Source organism: Chiloscyllium punctatum, chromosome 25, assembly GCF_047496795.1.
Source record: "Chiloscyllium punctatum isolate Juve2018m chromosome 25, sChiPun1.3, whole genome shotgun sequence".
NCBI lineage: Eukaryota > Metazoa > Chordata > Chondrichthyes > Orectolobiformes > Hemiscylliidae > Chiloscyllium > Chiloscyllium punctatum.
In genome coordinates, this window is record NC_092763.1 from 49600292 (window position 1) to 49620329 (window position 20038).

The window sequence follows — 20038 nt, forward strand, 5'->3', positions numbered from 1 at the left end:
ATAGACCCTTCAGTCAACCAGTCCACGCTGACGATGTTCCCAAACCAAACTAATCCCAGTTACTTGCGTTTGGCCCTTATCCCTCCAGATCTTTCTTATTCATGTACTTCCCTAAATGTCTTTCAAATCTTGTAAATATATCTGCATCCAGCACTTCCTCTGGCACTTGATTCCACACACAATCCACTCTCTGTGTAAGACTCTAGGGAAAAGAGGCATGCTATTCACCTTATCTACATCCTTTATGATTTTATAAACCTGTCTAAGGTTACCCCTCAACCTCCCACATTCCAGTGAAGCAAGTTCCAGCCTACTGCCTGAAGGAGATGAAAGGAAATGCTGTCAACATAGAGCCAAGTGACCCTCTACTATGCTGTATGTCTATTTTAACATGGCTTTCAGATTGACCATTTGTGTTTTGTTTTGAAGAAAAATCCAGACAGAAGGTAAATATTTGCCCTTAATGAGGAAAGGAGGAGAAATCATCAAGGCATTTTTCAGCTACTGTTACATATTGTACAGTACCTAAAGTGGTACTAGTGAAAGTTCAGGTGTAGTTACTGGCTCATCCCATTTGTTACAGAGTACTATGTTGTCTGAACACAATGAAAGGTTATTAATCTGCAAAGTAACTCTGTTTTCTTTCAAAATACATTGCGTACAATGTGAAATGCCTGATGTGTCAAGTATTTCAAAATTTCTAGCTTCTCTGGTACAAATAGTTTTGTTTGGTGAAAGTATTTCTTGTATTATTTAGTTCAGCCACCAGAGGGTGCTTTATGATAGTAACTTGAGTTTATGTTCCACATTTCAAGACAAATCTCTAACATCTCATGTTTTACATTTGACATTTGCATTTAAAATCTGCTGATAGTTGAAGGAATGGTGGACCAATGTGGTAATGTCATTAAAGTAGCAAGTCAGCAGACCAAACAAATGTTCTATAATGGGTGATTTGGTTTTGGGAAAAGCTGTTTCAGTTGTTTGTGATTGCACTTCTGGATTTATAAAAAAACTCCTGATCTCGAAGCTGTAAGACCAGAACAGCAATGATCACAAGAATTTAAGTTCATAAAACTTATGAAGAGAGATTGGACAAGCTTGGTTGTTTTCCTTGGAGTGGACAAGACTGAGAGGAGACAAGAAGTGTAAAATTATGAGGGGCATAAATAAATTATGAGGGACAAAAAAAAATCTTTTCACCTTGGTGGAGGGATTATTGACTGGGAGCATACATTTAATATAAGGGGCAGGAATTTAGATTACTTACAGTGTGGAAACAGGCCCTTCGGCCCAACAAGTCCACACCAACCCGCAAACCACCCAGACCCATTCTCTTACATTTACCCCTTCACCTAACACTACCAGCAATTTAGCATGACCAATTCACCTAACCTGCACATTTTTTGGACTGGGGGAGGAAACCGGAGCACCCGGAGGAAACCCACGCAGACACGGGGAGAATGTGCAAACTCCACACAGGCAGTTGCCTGAGGTGGGAGTTGAACCCGGGTCTCTGGCGCTGTGAGGCAGCAGTGCTAACCACTGTGCCACCATGCCATTTAGAGAGGATACAAGGAAGAAACTTTTCACTTGGAAAGTGGTGAGAATCTGGAACTCACTGTCCGTAAAGGTGGTAGAGACAGAAATCTTCATAATAACCAGAAGGTTTTTAGATGTGCACTTGTCAGGCCAAGGCCAAGTGCTGGAAAATGGGATTAGAATAGGGGGTTGTTTTTGGCAGCGCAGGTTGGATGGACCAAAGCCCCTTTTCCTGTGCTGTCGATCTCTATTGCTAACTTAGCAGCACATGGTAACTTCAAATACAGAACAGCCATGGAATGCCCATGGAAATTTAGGATTGCAAAGGTAGGGGAACATTTCCTGCAGATAAACAGGTGTCTTCCTTGCTCCCACCTTGCCGCTTCACCTGAAGGCCCACCAAGTGAAGTGTCAATCAGACATGTAACTGCATAGCAGCAGGCCTTCTCTCCAGTCAAGGCACAGCCTACTACGAACTGCCAGCTGAGCAGAGGCCAGTGACTCATTATTGCTCAGCAGCGTCACCAGAGACTGGTGACCACCACAGTATTACACTGACCAAGCCTGAAGAATATGTGAGTGATGGCAGCAGCAGTGGACTTGTGGGGCGGGGTTGTGAATGAAGAGAGAGGGATGCCAGCAGCAAGGAAACGATGGTGCCTCTCAGTGGCAATTCAATTTCTTCAATTGTTCTTCAATTAGGAATTTGAACAAGGAATTAACAGCTTCGTTCTTTACTCAAAGTCCAAGAGCAACCTTAAAGGATTGTCTTTCGAGCTTCCCACACGGTGTCTTACCAGCCCACAGCTGGATGAACATCAGCAGTAGAGGCATTAATTGCCTTTTAAGAGGCTCCAGTGGCCGCAGCCACAGAAAGATTGTCACAAACTTTCCCATTGCAAATGTAATCAGACCAGAGGTGGAGAGGCAGTGGGTTCCCCACTCCTCTCACCAATAAATGCCCTTGCCATAAACCTGTCATTGGGAAGGGCATTAAATTCCACCCCCAATTCAAGAACAGAGATTCTAAGAATGTACTCAAAGATAAGTAAGCATTTTCAACTTGCAATAAGGGAATTGATATCAGGAGGCTGTAATATTCACAGATTTACGAATGGTCATATATACTCTAGTAGAAAGGTAGGACCTCTACTCTGAGGCCATTCATAGTATTTTCCCATCATCACCACTGACATGGGGACTTTCATGAATGCCACTGATTTGAGTCATCCCCTCGGGGTCCCTCTTCTCCAACAGTCCCCACCTTTTCAATGGGGTTGCATGGCCCTCCTATTCAGCCTCCTGTTTCCATGGTACCCCTGTCACTCTTAAATTAAAGGCAAATGCGGAGGTAGTCAAGAGGGAAGCCACCTCACATAAATACACCCTGGTGGAAGCGCTGAGGCCACGTTTTGCCTCAGGCTTTGGAAATGGGCTCAAAGTCATGATCCTGCAATTCCTTGAAAACTGTGGATGAGAAAAGCACTAGCTTGAAGTTAAAGCTCCGATTGAAATCACTGGCTGACCAAACACATGTGCATGAGAAGGCAGTCTTGCCATGAAAAAATACTTGTGCTTTCAATGAGGACTATAATTATATGGATCAAGACAGTGACACAAATGGTCCCATTAATCACCTGAGAGCATATTGCCAAAGTTTTCAGTGAAGCAAAGATTAAATAAATCCCCACAAAACTTGGCTGTGAAAGGAATCTTATCCTCAAAAGCCTGGATAAGCACATTACAATACATTTAAATGCAGCCAGAATTTTCTTGTAGTGCAATATTCATCTTCCAACGCTAAGCAAAGCAATCCAACCAATGGATTTAAATTTTCTCTGTATTAATAATGGATTAAATAGGAAGCTGAGAGAGAAAGGAGTTGAAGGGTAATAATGGGGAGGGAAGGAGGTTGTTGTGGAGCATAAAAATTGCTGTGGATCAGTTGGGCTATTTTTGTGCTATAAATTCTGTGCAATTTCATGTGATAGCTTGTGTAAATGGGACAATGAAAACAGATCAATAATTACGACAAAGTATAACTCAATCTCGTTCAGGTATTAGCAGTTACCTTTTTCTTGTGTTTGTACAGCAAATCTAGTAGAGCTTGCTTCTTCATTGCTGATTGGCCAAGGATCATACAATGACTTCTTCTGTAGTACAGGAAGAGAAACAGAGTTAAGTCTACACATTAAATATGACTTAACATCACACTCGGGTATTACCAACTGTAAAACTGCCAAAAACAGTTTTACCAACTGTAAAATGTTACCTTTAAAACCCACAACCTTCCATTCCTGCTTTAGCATTCAATACCTTGCCAAATGAAGGAAAGTATTCAAGTGCCTTGTTTACAACCTTCTTTACCTCCTCCACCACCAATGCCTCTAAAGCAGAAAACACAAAAGCAATAGCTGGAAAATGGAGTCATAGAGATGTACAGCACAGAAACAGACCCATAGGTCCGACTTGTCCATGCCGACCAGATATCCTAACCTGACTCAGTTCCATTTGCCAGCACCTGGCCCATATCCCTTTAAACTATTCCTATTCATATACTCAATCAAATGCCTTTTAAAATGTTGTAATTATAATCGCCTCCACCACTTCCTCTGGGAGCTCATTCCATACATGCACTACCCTCTGCATGAAAAAGTTGCCCCTTAAATCCCTTTTATATCTTTCCCTTCTCACCCTAAACCTATGCCCTCTAGTTCTGGATTCCCCACCCCAGGGAAAAAACCATGAATATTTACCCTATTCATACCCCTCGTGATTTTATAAACCTCTATAAATGTCACCCCTCAGCCTCCGACGGTCCAGGGAACACAGCCCCAGCCTACTCAGCCTCTCCCTACAGCTCAAATTCTCCAACCATGGCAACATCCTTGTACATCTTTTCTGAACTCTTTCAAGTTTCGCAACATCCTTTCGATAGGAAGGAGACCAGAATTGCATGCAATATTCCAACAGTGGCCTAACCAATGTCCAGACAGCCGTGACATGACCTTCCAACTCCTGTACTCAATGCTCTTACCAATAAAGGAAAGCATACCAAATGCCTTCTTCACTATCCTATCTACCTGCAACCTATTTTCAAGGAATATGAACCTGCACTCCAAGTTCTCTTTTTTTTAGATTCCCTACAGTGTGGAAACAGGCCCTTCGGCCCAACAAGTCCACACCGACGCTCCGAAGAGTAACCCACCCAAACCCATTTCTGTCTGACTAATGCACTTAATACTATGGGCAATTTAGCATGGCCAATTCACCTGACCCGCACATCTTTGGACTGTGGGAGGAAACCGGAGCACTTGGAGGAAACCCACACAGACACGGGGAGGATGTGCAAACTCCACACAGACAGTCACCTGAGGCTGGAATCGAACCTGGGACCCTGGTGCTGTGAGGCAGCAGTGCTAACTACTGAGCCACTGTGCCGCCCTACATTCCCTAGGACCTTACCATTCAGTGTCTAAGTCCTGTTCTGATTTACATTTCCAAAATGCAGCAGCCCACGTTTAAGCTAAATTAAACTCCATCTGTCATTCCTCAGCCCATTGGCCCATCTGATCAAGTTCCCACTGTAATCTGAGGTAACCTTCTTCGCTGCCCAGCACACGTCCAATTTTGGTGTCATGAGCAAACTTACTAACTATACCTCTTATGCTCACATCCAAATCATTTTTATGAATTACGAAAAGTAGTGGACCCTGCACCGATCCTTGTGGCACTCCACTGGTCACAGGCCTCCAGTCTGAAAAGCAAACCTCCACCATCACCTTCTGTCTTCTACTTTCGAGTCAGCTCTGTTTCCATCAGATCTAACCTTGCTAACCAGTCTCCCATGGGGAACTTTGTCGAACACCTTACTGAAGTCCATATAGATCACATCTACTGCTCTGCCCTCATCAATCCTCTTTGTTACTTCTTCAAACAACTCAATCAAGTTCGTGAGACATTTTTTCCCACGCACAAAGCCATATTGCTTATCACTAATCAGTCCTTGCTTTTTCAAATGCATGGAAATCCTGTTCCTCAGGATTCCCTCTAACTTGCTCACCACTGATGTCAGGCTCACCAGTCTATAGTCCCTAGCTTTTCCTTACCACCTTTCTTAATTGGTGGCACCACGTTAGCCAACCTCCAGTCTTCGGGGACCTCACCTGTGACTATCGATGATACAAATATCTCAATGGGAAACTCTACAATGATTCCCAATGACTGTGGTGAGATTATGTTGGCATGGATACGGATGGATGACAAAAACATCTTGGCAATGCTTGGAACTGTGTCCCAGAAAAGGAAGCACAGCCAGCCTGGTGAGAACTGACACTGGCAGCCAATGCCAATTCTACCATTGCAAAGATATTCAATGTTGGAATATTTTCGACAACCTCACCAGGCTGTCCAAGGTAAGTGAAGGCACAAGATGGGACTTTCTGTATTTGCCTGATTAACATCATGATTTGGGAACGTAATGGGCTAGTGGCAGTATCACTGGACTAGTAATCCAGATGACCTGACCAATGCTGAGTCATGTGCTCATGCGGCTAAAGTATTTAAATTCAATTGGCAAGTTTGGAATACAAAGCTTTTTTAATGGTGCTATGAAACCATTATCAATTATCATCAAACCCCACCTTGATCACTGCTCTGCTTTAGGGAACAAAAATGGCTATTCTTAACTGATCTGGCCTACACATGACTCCAGATCCAGAGTAATGTGGTTGACTTTTAACTGTCCTCAGAAATGGCTTCGCAAGTGCCACTCAGTGAAGTGGAATTAGGAATGGGAAATCATGCATTTCTAGATTCCATTAAAGAATAAAGGAACACATAAAAGAGCATGATTGCTGGTAATATTGGTGGATGCCATGTAATGCAGAGAAATGTGAGGAAGAAGAGATGCAGGAGCAAAGATGCCACTGTGTATATGTGCACAAACATAAAGAATGCTGGAAGAACTCAGCAGGTCTGGCAGCATCTATGGAGAAAGAAACAGAGTTAACATTTCAAGCCTGATGTGACTCCTCCTCAGAATGGGGAAATGATGACCTAGTGCTATAATCTACAACACTATTAATGCAGAAACCCAGGTAATCTTTTGGAGAGCCAGGTTCAAATCCTACCATGGAAATGGTGGAATTTCAATTCAATAGTAAAAAGAAGTCTGGAATTAAGAGTCTAATGCTGACAATAAAGTCATTGTTGATTATCGGAAAAACCCATCTGGTCCACACATATCTTTTAGGAAAGAAAATTTGCCGTCCTTACATGGTCTAGCCTGTGAATTATGGACCCATAGCAATGTGGTCAACTCTTATTCTGCATCTTTGGGCAATAAATGATGGCCTAGACCCTGGAAATGAAACAAAAAGGTTCTGCCTCAACTGGAGTATTGTGTCCAATTCAAGACAGAACAACTCAGTTACGACATGAAGACTCAGGAAAATGGATCCAGGGATGAGGACCTTCAATTACCTGTATGTCTGAGAAGATAGGGTTGCTCTGCTTAGAGAAATTGAGAGAAGATTTGAAAGAGAAATTCAAAATCACGAGGAGTTTGGACAGAATAGGTGGAAAGAAACTGTTCGCACTGAGGAATGTCTACAGATTCTGCAATGATTCCTTTAGATTGGAAGGTAGCAAATATAACTCCATTGTTTAAGGAAGGAGGGAGGGAGAAACTGGGAGAATACAGGCATGCTAGCCTTTTGGGGAATTGCTAGAATCTATGATGAAGGACATGATAACTGGACACTTACAAATTAATGATATGATTACACAGAGTCAGCACGGATTTATGAAAGGGAGAACATGTTTGACAAACAGGCTAGAGTCTTTATAGATGTATCTCGCACAATATATAAATGGAACTAATGAATGTGGTGTATTTCAATTTTCATAAGACTTTCAATATGTCCTACACATGAGGTTAGCAAACATTTAATGCACATGGGATTGGAGATAATATACAGGAACAATTGAGAACTGGTTAATGACAGGTAACAGACAGTAGAAAGAAATGAATGATTCAAATTCTTGACTAGTAGGGTATTGAGAGTGTGGTGCTGGGAAGGCACAGCAGGTTAGGTAGCATCCAAGGAGAAAGAAAAGCGATATTTCAGGCATAAGCTCTCCATCAGGAATGAGGCTTAAGGGCCAGGGGGCTGACAGATAAATGGGAGGGCAGTGGGATTGGGGGGAAGGTAACTGAGAAAGTGATAGGTAGATGAAGGTGAAGGAGAAGGTGATAGGTCAGGAGGGAGGGGTGTGGAGCAGATAGATGGGAAAGTTGATGGCAGGTCAGGAGGGCGGTGCCAGGAGGGCTTGGGACCGGGATAATGTGAGGGGAGGGGAAATGAGGAAACTGTTGAAAGCCACATTTATCCCGTTGTGGTTGCGGGGTCCCAAGGTGGAATTTGAGGTGTTCTTCCTCCAGATGTCAGGTGATAACAGTTTGGCAGTGGAGGCGGCCCAGGACCTGCATGTCCTTGATGGAGTGGGAGGGGAAGTTGAAGAGTTCAGCCATGAAGCGGTGGGGTTGGTGGGGTGCAGGTGTCCCAGAGATGTTCTCTGAAATGATCCACAAGAAGGCATTCTGTCTCCCTGATGTAGAGGAGTCTACATCGGGTTTCTCCTATTAGGATATTGCAAAGATTAGTGCTTGAGGGCCAGCATTCATAATTTATATCAATTATTTGGATCTGGGGATCAAATGTAATATTTCCCAGTTTTCTGATCATTCAAAACTATTTGGGACTATGATTTGTGACGAGAATGCAAAGTGGCTTTCAATGGGATTTAGACAGGCTAATTAAGTGTTGAGATAGAAAATTGGCTGCAATGTAATAGAATGGCTGAGCAGGTGTAAGGGGCTGAATGGCCTGCTACACAGCTCCTATTTCCCCAGTGCTCTGGGAATAATTGATCTTGAACTTCTGACCAGGGACAGTGGGTGAGGAGAGTAATTAAGGAAACCAACCATGGTTTCCTCATCATCAGTATCCAACAACCCTACATAGAGGTGAAAGAAAAATGTTGCTTGAGCCAGGATAGGATCATTATACTTGGAATGCTTCCCCTTTCCTCAGTCCCACATATCATTTAAAAGCACAGTTTGTATAGAAAGCAGCCTTTGCGACAAGATACCAGAAAGTTTCTAGCATCTAGAGAGTTAGTATATGACTTAAGAGGAGGCTAGAAGTTGAAAAACAAACTAGGGGAGATCAACCTTTTAAAAATAAATGTAAGTAATAATGAGAAATGTATAAGATTGTTTTCAATAAAGAAGGCAAACCATTTGCAAATTTGACTGGTTCACCATCTACACTGTTCAACGCTTTTTTTTTCTACCTGAATATCTTTCACTTTAGTCTTTCGTTTTGCTGTGATTGCTTCATCCTCATCTGGAGACTCTTCACTGGCTCCATCAGTTGAATCACTAAAATAAACACAGTAAGATCATGAAATGTACATGGAGAGGTCAGGGGGTCAACCAAGTTACTGAAGTGTCACTTCCCAAGTCATTAATTAATTAAGTTGTGAAAGTTAGTAAGAGGTAATATTCTGTAGTAAAGTCAGTATTAGTTGTTTGCTTCATTTATAATTCTATACACTATTTTGATTTCCATTACTATGCCCTGCATGCTTAACAACTTGAATTTTTCTTGTTCTGAAAAACTGCCATTTTCCAGAGTTCCATACTCCCTCTATCTTTACTTTTCTAAATGAAGGGCATTATTATATAAAAAAAATTAAATGGTTACTCAAAATTCATTAATGTCATGGAAACCCCAGTAGTGCTGCTGCACAAGGTCAATATAATGATCAATGCATGCGTGAAGTCAAATATCTGGCACTTGGCTGAAGGATAATTTAAGCTTGTCTGCGGACACATCATAAAAATACATCTTGTGACAGCCATACATAAATATTGACAAAAACCTGTGTTAACAAGGGTGTGCAGTTGTATCAACGTGTCCCATGAACAGCCCGTAGTGGGTTGATTACCTTTGTTCCATTTACCTTGGCAAAACTGAACCACTCAAGTGATGAATGCGAAGGTACATTGTGCAAACAGTTAACAATGAAGATTCCAGTAAAATATACAGAAATTACTGACTAATTAATGGTTTTAGGGGTGGAGCAATGTGGCTATAAGCCAAAACTGTCACATTCTAGCAAATCACTAACGATACAGGGGCAATCCCACTTTGAAAATATTTTCGAAAGCAGGATAGCTAGGCACAACCCTTATCAGGGCAGTTAACCATGCAAGCAGATTGTTGCATTTTTATGAAATTACTCAGTAGCACAGTGAACTTTTCGTTGTACAAAATCGAGTCTTGTCAATGCAATGCTGTTTTAAAGTGCCACAGCTACAGGTATTTCCTTGGCTAACATGAAATTTCATTATAGCAGTGTTCTTAATTGATATTTAATGATCATGTTAATTTTTCACACATTACACATGATTGAGATAAAACTAGCACTTAATGATAAGAGTACATGGTTTCCCCATGAAGGACAAAAAAATTGAGGTATTGGCTAAGTATACACATTATCTGGTGTGCAGACCACACAAACCACTCAATAACAAATAGCGAGCAAAAATTAATCTCAACACAAGTTAAAACAAAACCACTTAATTCACCACAGGCCGAAAGGATAGAAGTTCAAACTTACAGTTCCCCATCTAACAATGTTCTGATGCCAATAGATCAATTGAAAGGGAACAGCGCTATCCTACAGCAAAGAGGGAGAACTAGAAAGAAAGTCAATGCAAATGGCTCACAATCTCACAGAAAACAGTTCAAAATTTAATGGTACAAGGTGGTTGGGTGCTGGTGATAAAAGAGAATCAGGAAACACAGAGACAAAATAGTTTTAAACATAAAAAAGCTTCAGTTTTCAATATCCTCTCCTGGATTCCTAATTAACATGAGGGTAGAGCTTTATCTACAACAGCACCATGGTATCACAGTTCAATGTCTATTTTCACTTCATGGTCCAGATAGCAAGTGTTATAAAATTAAACATCTACACTAATCATTGAGCGCATTCCTTGACCTTACACATCATTCCCTAAAGCAGGGGTCTGCAATCTATGGCTCTGGAGCTACATTATACGGATTCATGCGCAACTTAGAACCTTGACCAATCAGACCGATTATATTGTTAATGGTGTGTTCTGTTTTTGTTTAAAGAAAGTTCATTTAATATTGTGCTTGTGAGAAAATATCTTTTAATTAATAAATCTTTTGCAAAATGCTTTAAACTGTTGAACTGTGTCTCTGTCCCTTTATGTTTTAGCTTTTTTCTGATATTTGTGTAACAGGATTATATCTTTTAGCAGAAAGCCTTTTTTAAAAAACTTTAAAAATTTTTCTTATTATTAAGTTTGTAAATCCCTGCCCCACAGTGACTTTCTCTTCTATCAGAAGCAGGTATGGTGATTGGAAAATTTTGCTGTAATGACAAATTTGCAAGTAGTAACCTTGATTCTTCATATTTGGCAGTTTGAGATGAGGTTGGGATGAGGTATGATGAAAGCTGAGCTTGTTGTGATTCAGTCTTCTGCGCAGAATCTGTAAACAGAACAAAATTAAAAGGTAACAAGTGTCCAAAAGGATGTATGACTTGAAAAATTAACTTGCTGATTTCATATAACATTTTACATCTCCTGCTTTTTTGAAAAATAAAGGGTGAGTGAGCAATATAATGCATTAACCATAGCTGCAGAGCAAGGAAGTAAGGGATTGGGCTCAGTTCTAATACCAAAATAATCTGCTAACATGCAATGTAAATCTATGAACACTTTAATCGTACACAAAATATCAATAATTGCAATTATTTTATAAATATCAAATATTGCAGTTTTACATACAGCCAAAAATATACATTTTCAATAAATCACATTTTATTGAATATTGTACTAATATTGTGCATTTAGCAATTTAAACTGAAAGGTCATTTAGAAAATAAGAGTGGAGATAGGTCATTCAGCCCTTTGAGCCTGCTCTGCCATTCAATATGATCATGGCCGATCATCTAACTCCGTCCCATGCTCCTGCTTTCTTTTTCAAACTCTTCGGTCTCTTTAGCCCGAAGACCTATATTTAACTCCTTCCTGAAAACATTCAAAGGTTTGGCCTCAATCGCCTACTATGGCACAGAATTCCACAGGGTCGCCAATCTCTGGGTGAAAAATTTCTCCTCATTTCATGAGGAATCAGTCTAGTAAACTTTCTTTGTACTCCCTCCATAATCAGACCATCCTTCCATGGATAAGGAGATCAAAACTGCATATAATACTCCAGATATGTTCTCACCAATGTTCTGTACAATTGCAGCAAGACATCCCCCTGCTCCTGTACTCGAATCTCCTTGCTATGAAGGCCAACATACCCTACACCGCCTGCTGCACCTGCAGGTTGACTTTCAGAGACTGGTGTATAAGGACACCCAGATCTTGTTGCACCTCCCCATTTTCCAACCTATCACCATTCAGTTAATAATCTGTCTTTCTCTTTTTGCTACTAAAGTGGATAGCCTCACATTTATCCACACGATATTTCATCAGTCCTGCATTTGCCCAACTATTCAACTTGCCCAAATCACACTGAAGTATCTGTACATCCCCCTCATCATCCTCCCAGCCAACTTTGTGCCATCTGCAAACTCTGAAAACTGACATTTAGTTCCCTCAGCTAAATCATTTACATTGTTAGTGGCTGGAATCCAAGCACTGATGCCTGCAGTACCCATCCCAGACACTGGTTGACATTCACAGAAGATCCATTTATTCCTAAACTCTATTTCCTCTCTGCCAACCTATCTGTCACACCTTTCCTTTTGATAAAATTTCATTCTTCTCTCAATCCACAAATTTAATATCTAGACTAATCCACTGTACTAAATTTAAACAATTCATAACACTAAATATTTATAGTGTTCACAAGGTAAAGCTTTGTTGATTAAGTTAAAGTCAACTAGTCCTGAATTAAAACCTCCACTGGAACTATATATGACACGGGGTAAAATACTACTCTTTTCAACTCTGAGTTCACATCTAGTCCAATCATGGATAAAAACCATCTCATCTCGCTAGGTGTAATTGTTGTATGTGAAATGAGTTTCCAGTGGTCTCAATTTGATTCCTAGAAATTGTGAACAAATTGTGTAATTAGATCTCATCCTAACCCTTTCCCTCTTACGTTTTCATCCCATTCAGCTAATGAAATCAAGTTTTCTGTCAGATTCAAATTCATGTTATTAATTTAAGTTTCTTCTTTTTGAGTCTCCTAAATTAGCAATATCTTATTTAGCTTAATTTTGCATATGATTCCTGAAATACAGCATGGACAGCCTCTTGAATCTACCATCATATTTTAATTTCCACCCCTTCTTCACTTAATTCCAATGGAAAGTTTAATTAATGTTATAACAGCAAAGGTTGAATTGTGAACCATGTGTTCTTTCAAAGTCAATCCTGTGGAAAAATTCCATCCCAGGATTTCAGTTCCTCCACTGCAATTTAGGAGAGGTCATCTGATTCCCACAGAGGTATAGGCCAATCAAATTATGGGAAATTAGTTAATATTTGTGTTGGCATGGTTACAAACTCAAATAAACTTTCCAGTTGATGATCGTCAAGGAGAGAAAATAAAAATAGTATCCCTATTGTTTAGCCTGCTAGTATACACCTAAGCAAATTGAAAGATTCTTCCTAAATGTCCCTGGTATGTCTTGTACTAACGCAAAGGTTAGTTTTAGCTGTAATGGGTAAACAATATCAAAGAGCTCTTTGCTGGGGAAATGGAATACCATTATATCTGGTAGATGCATCTGACCTATGTAACTTCATGAAGTGTGCTAGGTATCAACTAAACCTACAGGGTTCAATGAAGGCCTCCCAGGTCAGAACATCAAAATAAAGATGTAAATATCAGCGTCCAAATCTACCAGATGTAAAATTTCAGAATAACAATCGCTTAAGTAGTAGCGTGACATTCCTAATTAGAGTGATTTTCTTTTTCTGGTCTGATTGTAATGATCATTTATCAGTACTGTTCTGAGCAATCAGGCTGACTAGGACTGGATAAAATTGTTCCAGGACAGAGAACTTTGAGTGTAAAGTCATCATTTCACAGAAAAATAAGTGATGAAAGAGTGAGAGAAAGAAAGAGAAAAAGGGAAAGACAGTGAGAGAGTGGTAGTGAGAAAACAAGAAGTGAGCAAGAGTGAGAATGAGAGTGAGAACCAGTCAATGACACCAAATGTGAATGAAAGAATAAGAGAATAAGAGAAAACATAATAGTAACAGCGAGTGAAAATGAGTGAGGTAAAAGAGATACAAGAAATGAGAGAAGTGAAAGGAAATGAAAGGGAGAGAAGAAGGAAAGCTACACATTCTTGAATCCTGTGAAACTGTGGAAATTGATAGAATTATCAGTTTGGAAGTGAGAGACATGTGCCTTTATTCATTTTTTATTCCATACAACAGTTAAAGAAAACATTCATTAGATCTTATCTCTGTTCTAACATAAATAAAAATGAAAATGAATGAATAAAATATGATTTACTCTCTCTAAAAGCGAGAACTCATGCTGGAGAGGTTTACCAGTGTTCCAGAGGTTTCCTCAGAACTCCAGGAATTAAAGGTTAACCTCCTGGACACTGTTGCAAGTAACCCAGGACAAATGCAACAGGACAGTGTTTCCCAAGCAGTGGGTGATGCCCACTGTTAAGTGTCACAGAATCAGCAAGGGAGCTGCAAGTTTCACCTGCTCGGAGACTAAACCTCATAATGGCACCAGGTCCCAAATAATATCTGGTCCTGCCCTTGCTCTGTTCATCTTTCGGTTTCTCTCCCTGAGTCATATCTTTATAACTTGTACTGTTTAATGCATTATTTGAGTGAAATAAATGGATAGTCGACAAAAAACATTCATTCTTTGGAACAGCAGCAGCAAGGGTCAGGCCCAGCTTGTCAGAGCTGCTGAGCCTGCATGCTGTCTGCTATCATCAGGCTGACCTATATGAAGATAAGGGGAGATGGGGGTGGGAGATGGGAAGATGACTGTGTGTGTGTGTGTGTAGGGGGGTGGTGTGGAGGGCTGTAGAGGAGCTTGTTACAGAGGAATGACTGGCTCCCTCTTTTTAAACTTCTCTGTCAGTCTAACAAATATTTTAATTTACTTCTTAGCACACAGGTGTCACTTTAGTTGAAACTTATGAAACATATCAAAATGAAGGGAGCAAATTACAAGGTTTTCTTGTGTATAAGAAAGAGGACTATTATTACCTCCTTAACCCTGAGAAAAATAAAAAGAATACATCAACACCCACACACACACACAACAGATGATAGATTTAAAAATAAAGCGTTTGCTATGGATGGCAAGAATTGGCTGCACAGTTTTTTTTGAAGCCCTTAAAGTCTTTGAGGTGTTATACTTTAAATGTGAAGGAAATTGTTTAATTGTTGTCTCATATTCTGCTGCAGTAGGGAAATAGCAGTAGAGAAAGCAGTAGCTTTCTCACCAGGAACTGGCTTTGAGGTTAAAGAGATAGGGAGAGGGAGGCTTGCAAGGTCCTTGCTGTTATCAGTTTATACTTTTCTCTCTTTCTTTTGTTGCTCAGACCATTTGTTGTTATGTGGTAAAAACAATGACTGCAGATGCTGGAAACCAGATTCTGGATTAGTGATGCTGGAAGAGCACAGCAGTTCAGGCAGCATCCAAATAGCTTCGAAATCGACGTTTTGGGCAAAAGCCCTTCATCAGGAATAAAGGCAGTGAGCCTGAAGCATGGAGAGATAAGCTAGAGGAGGGTGGGGGTGGGCAGAAAGTAGCATAGAGTACAATGGGTGAGTGGGGGAGGGGATGAAGGTGATAGGTCAGGGAGGAGAGGGTGGAGTGGATAGGTGGAAAAGGAGATAGGCAGGTAGGACAAGTCAAGGAGACAGTGCTGAGCTGGAAGTTTAGAACTAGGGTGAGGTGGGGGAAGGGGAAATGAGGAAACTGATAGTGACGCAGTAAGTGTGATGGGATCAGGTTGATAGTGATGCAGTAAGTCTGAGGGAGTCAGGGAGATAGTGATGCAGTACATGTGAGGGGATCTGGGTGATAGTGATGCAGTGAGTGTGAGGGGATCAGGGTGATAGTGACGCAGTAAGTGTGATGGGATCAGGGAGATAGTGACGCAGTGAGTGTGAGGGGGTCAGGATAATAGTGACGCACCCTAGTTCTAAACTTCCAGCTCAGTAACTGTCCCCATGACATGTCCGGACCTGTCCTACCTGCCTATCTCCTTTTCCACCTATCCACTCCACCCTCTCCTCCCTGACCTATCACCTTCATCCCCTCCCCCACTCACCCATTGTACTCTATGCTACTTTCTCCCCACCCCCACCCTCCTCTAGCTTATCTCTCCATGCTTCAGGCTCACTGCCTTTATTCCTGATGAAGGGCTTTTGCCCAAAACGTCGATTTCGAAGCTACTTGGATGCTGCCTGAACTGCTGTGCTCTTCCAGCACCAATAATCCAGCATTTGTTGTTATGTGTCTATTTGTACTGTACATTCCTGAGTCAGCTCCATCGTTCTTCCAAGTTGATAGTTGTGGCAATCCCTGGTGCCCAGTATGCACAATTGTACTGCTATAATTTGAACAGGAGATTCTCTTGACATTTTCTTGACACTGGTTCTGTTGGTGGTCTCAGTCTTTAGATAACATGAAAATCTCAGTGCAGACAGGCTTCTTTTCTTCCATGTGAGTTCCATGGATGTGCTTCATTCTATGCTCAGATGATTACAGCAACAATTTGAGGTCAGCATTTATTTTTTAAAGAAAACATTTTTTTGTCTATGAAGGTCTCAGCTGATGGAAGTTGAATATTAGCTGTCTATGTTTAACATTAGTTGAGCAGGTTGAATACATTGTGTGGGGTGGGATGTTGGGTAACTGGTCAAAATTGTGTGTGTGTGTGTGTGTGTGTGTGTGTGTGTGTGTGAAGGGTGATTTCATTCTTATTTGATGCATTCATTATATGTTAACCTTATATGCAAACTTTAATAAATATACTATGTATGCTACTGTGCTGCTGTAATGCTGATTTGTTATTGTTGACATCTGGAACTGCAGTAATTTTCAAATTTTAAAATGGAGCTCCACTGGAAAACAGACATACTGTAATAGGGGCACTAAACTTGTGATCTTTTTTCTCCCCCTACCTCCATTTGCGACATCTGGGACATATTGGCTCAGAATTTACCCATTCAGTATATTCCAAATATCAGAGCTGAGGATCTTCTCTGTAATATATGTACACACTCAACAGTCTGGGATTACATACATTTTATATCCTGTAGTAATGAGCACATAACTGCTGTGCTCTTCCAGCACCACTAATCCAGAACATAGGGATCAGCGATGGGTTTATTTCCTGTCCTCTGGCTTCAGACAAGTGCCTAAACCATTAAAGTTGTGATTGCCAAAGGCTGTGACTCACATGGAATTATAGTGAAGCAATGCTGTGGCTTTTGCCTGTTTGCAAAATGCCGTCCAACTGGTTTGGCCTGTCACATTGTTATGCATCCTCTAACAGAGGGGAATGACGCAGTTCTGTCAAAATGTGATTGATAGTTAATGAAAAGCTCCATGTCTGACTTCTTTCTGCTGCTAATCCGATCCATTTTACTTTTACATGCAATTTATCACATCCCCTGGAAATATGTTTAAAGACCACTTTCCCCACACCCCCTTCAAAGGCTGATTATTTGAAATAATTGTGTTCATTACTTCTGGTCAACCAGAGGTGAAACTCCTCAGAGGATTGCCTATTTCAAGATGATTCTCAAAAAAATAGCAAAGACATTTAATAACTACACTGCGCTGGTTTGTATTAAAGAGGAAAAAGGATACCACAGAAAAAAAAACATACCCTGAATTGATTAAGAGCAAGCTGAGGTATATTTTGATGGAGAAAACATTTAGCTGCCAATTAACAAATGATAAAGCATTCAGATTCCATGATTGGATCCTGAAAGAGATGAAGAAGGCAGTCCGATCCCTGGAAATTATGGGCTAAATGTTACCAGAACCTAGATGTTAGGAAGAGTTCAAGAATTCAGGACGGTGCCCCTGCATTGTCCAAAAATCCTTGGACTGTGGTGAAGAACCAAAGGATTGGGAAATTGCTAAATGTGACATCCCTACTCAAAAAGGAAAGGAAGCAAAATATGGGCAATTATAGGCCAATTAGCCTAATATCAATTGTAGAAAAAATTTTGGAATCAATTCTTAAGAAAGTAACATCTATACATTTGGAAAATCATAATCTGATCAAAGTACCACATGGCTTCATGAAATGGAAATTGCAGCTGACTAACTGATTAGAGGTTATCAAGGATGTCTCAATGAGAGTGAATAGAGAGCAACCAATAGATATGTTGTTTGTGGACTTCCAGAAGGCATTTGACAAGGTAACTCACAAAAGTCATAAGATGAGTCCATGGTATTGGAGGTAGGATACAGGCATGGATAGAAAAATGGTTAAGAGGCAGTAAACAGCAAGTGGGTATAAGTGGTTCTGTTTAAGGTTGACAATCTGTAACCAATGGGGTTCTGCAGGGATCAGTGCTGGAACCGTAATTATTTACAATATATATTAATAACTTGGAGGAAGGAAGTGAATATAGTTGCCAAATCTGCAGACTTCACAAAAACAGGTGGACAGACAAGTCGCAAGAGTGATGCAAACAGCTAACAGAGAAATATTAATAGATTAAGATGTGGGCAAAAGTTGGCAATGGAGTTTAATGTGGGAAAATATGAAGTTGTTCATGTGGAAGACAGAGTAAAACAAGATTATTATTTAAATGGAGAAAACTGCAACACAAAGGAACCTGGGAGTACTTGTACTTGACACACACAGAAAGCTGGCACACACGTGCAGCAGGTAATCAGGAAGGCTAATGGTATGTTGGCCCTAATTTCAAGAGGTTTGAAGCATAATAATAGGGAAGCCTGACAGCAACTGTACAAGGTGCTGGTGAGACCATGTCTAGAGTACTGTGTGCAGTATTGGTTCCCTTATTTAAGGAAAGACATTATTTCAATGGAGGCAGTTCAGAAAGATTCACTAGGATGGTCCCTGGTATGGAAAGATTGCCATATAAGCAAGCGTTAAATAGGTTGGGCCGCGACTCATTGGAATTTAGAAGAATGAGGGTGATCTCACTGAAACATAAGATTTTTAAGGGGCTTGGAAGAGTTCCCTTCTTGGCAGAGTATAGGATCAGAGGGCATAGTCTCAGAATAAAGGAGTCATAGAGATGTACAGCACAGAAACAGACCCCTTGGTCCAACCTGTCCATGCCGACCAAATATCGCAATCCAATCTAGTCCCACCTACCAGCACCCAGCCCATATCCCTCCAAACCCTTCCTACTCATATACCCATCCAAATGCCTTTTAAATGCTGCAATTGTACCAGCCTCCACCACTTCCTCTTGCAGTTCATTCCATACACGTACCACCCTCTGTGTGAAAAAGTTGTTCTTTAGGTCTCTTTTATATCTTTCCCTTCTCACCTTAAACCTATGCCTTCTAGTTCTGGACTTCTCCACCCCAGGGAAAAGATTTTTTCTACTTATCCTATCCATGCCCCTCATGATTTTATAAACCTCTATAAGGTCACCCTTCAGCCTCCGATGCTCCAGGGAAAACGGCCCCAGCCTATTCAACTTCTCCCTATAGCTCAAATCCTTCAACCCTGGCAACATCCTTGTAAATCTTTTCTGAACTGTTTCAAGTTTCACATAATCTTTTCAACAAATATCCTGTACAGCCGCAACATGACCTCCCATCTCCTGGACTCAATACTCTTGACCAATAAAGGAGAGCATACCAAATACCTTCTTCACTATCCTATCTACCTGCGACGCCACTTTCAAGGAGCTATGAACCTGATTCCAAGGTCTCTTTGTTCAGCAACACTCCCTAGGATCTTACCATTAAGTATATAAATCCTGCTAAGATTTGCTTTCCCAAAATGCAGCACCTCACATTTATCTAAATTAAACTCCATCTGCCGCTTCTCAGCCCATTGGCCCATCTGGTAATGATCCTGTTGTAATCTGAGGTAACCTTCTTTGCTATCCACTACACCTCCAATTTTGGTGTTATCTGCAAACTTACTAACTATACCTCTTATGCTCACATCCAAATCGTTTATATAAAAGATGAAAAATAGTGGATCCAGAACTGATCCTTTAGCACTCCACTGGTCACAGGCAACCAGTCTGAAAAACAACCCTCCACTACCACCCTCTGTCTTATATCTTTGAGCCAGATCTGTATCCAAATAGCTAGTTCTCCCTGTATTCCATGAGATCTAACCTTGCTCACCAGTTTCCCATGGGGAACTTTGTCGACGTCTTATTGAAGTCCATATAGATCATATCTACTGCTCTGCCCTCATCAAT

General features: G+C 40.8%; 1 protein-coding gene across 6 annotated transcripts in view; it reads right to left on the reverse strand.

Moving 5' to 3' along the window:
* The window catches only part of LOC140495928 (synaptotagmin-like protein 2), a 110468-nt gene that overhangs the window by 43219 nt on the left and 47211 nt on the right, over positions 1 to 20038 (reverse strand). For all 6 annotated transcript variants that reach the window (XM_072595237.1, XM_072595239.1, XM_072595233.1 and 3 more), the window contains exons 4-6: positions 11045 to 11135; positions 8902 to 8989; positions 3614 to 3695 (exon numbers count right to left, since the gene is read on the reverse strand). In XM_072595237.1, the coding sequence (XP_072451338.1) occupies positions 3614 to 3695; positions 8902 to 8989; positions 11045 to 11135 (261 nt within the window). The remainder of the gene's footprint in view (positions 1 to 3613; positions 3696 to 8901; positions 8990 to 11044; positions 11136 to 20038) is intronic.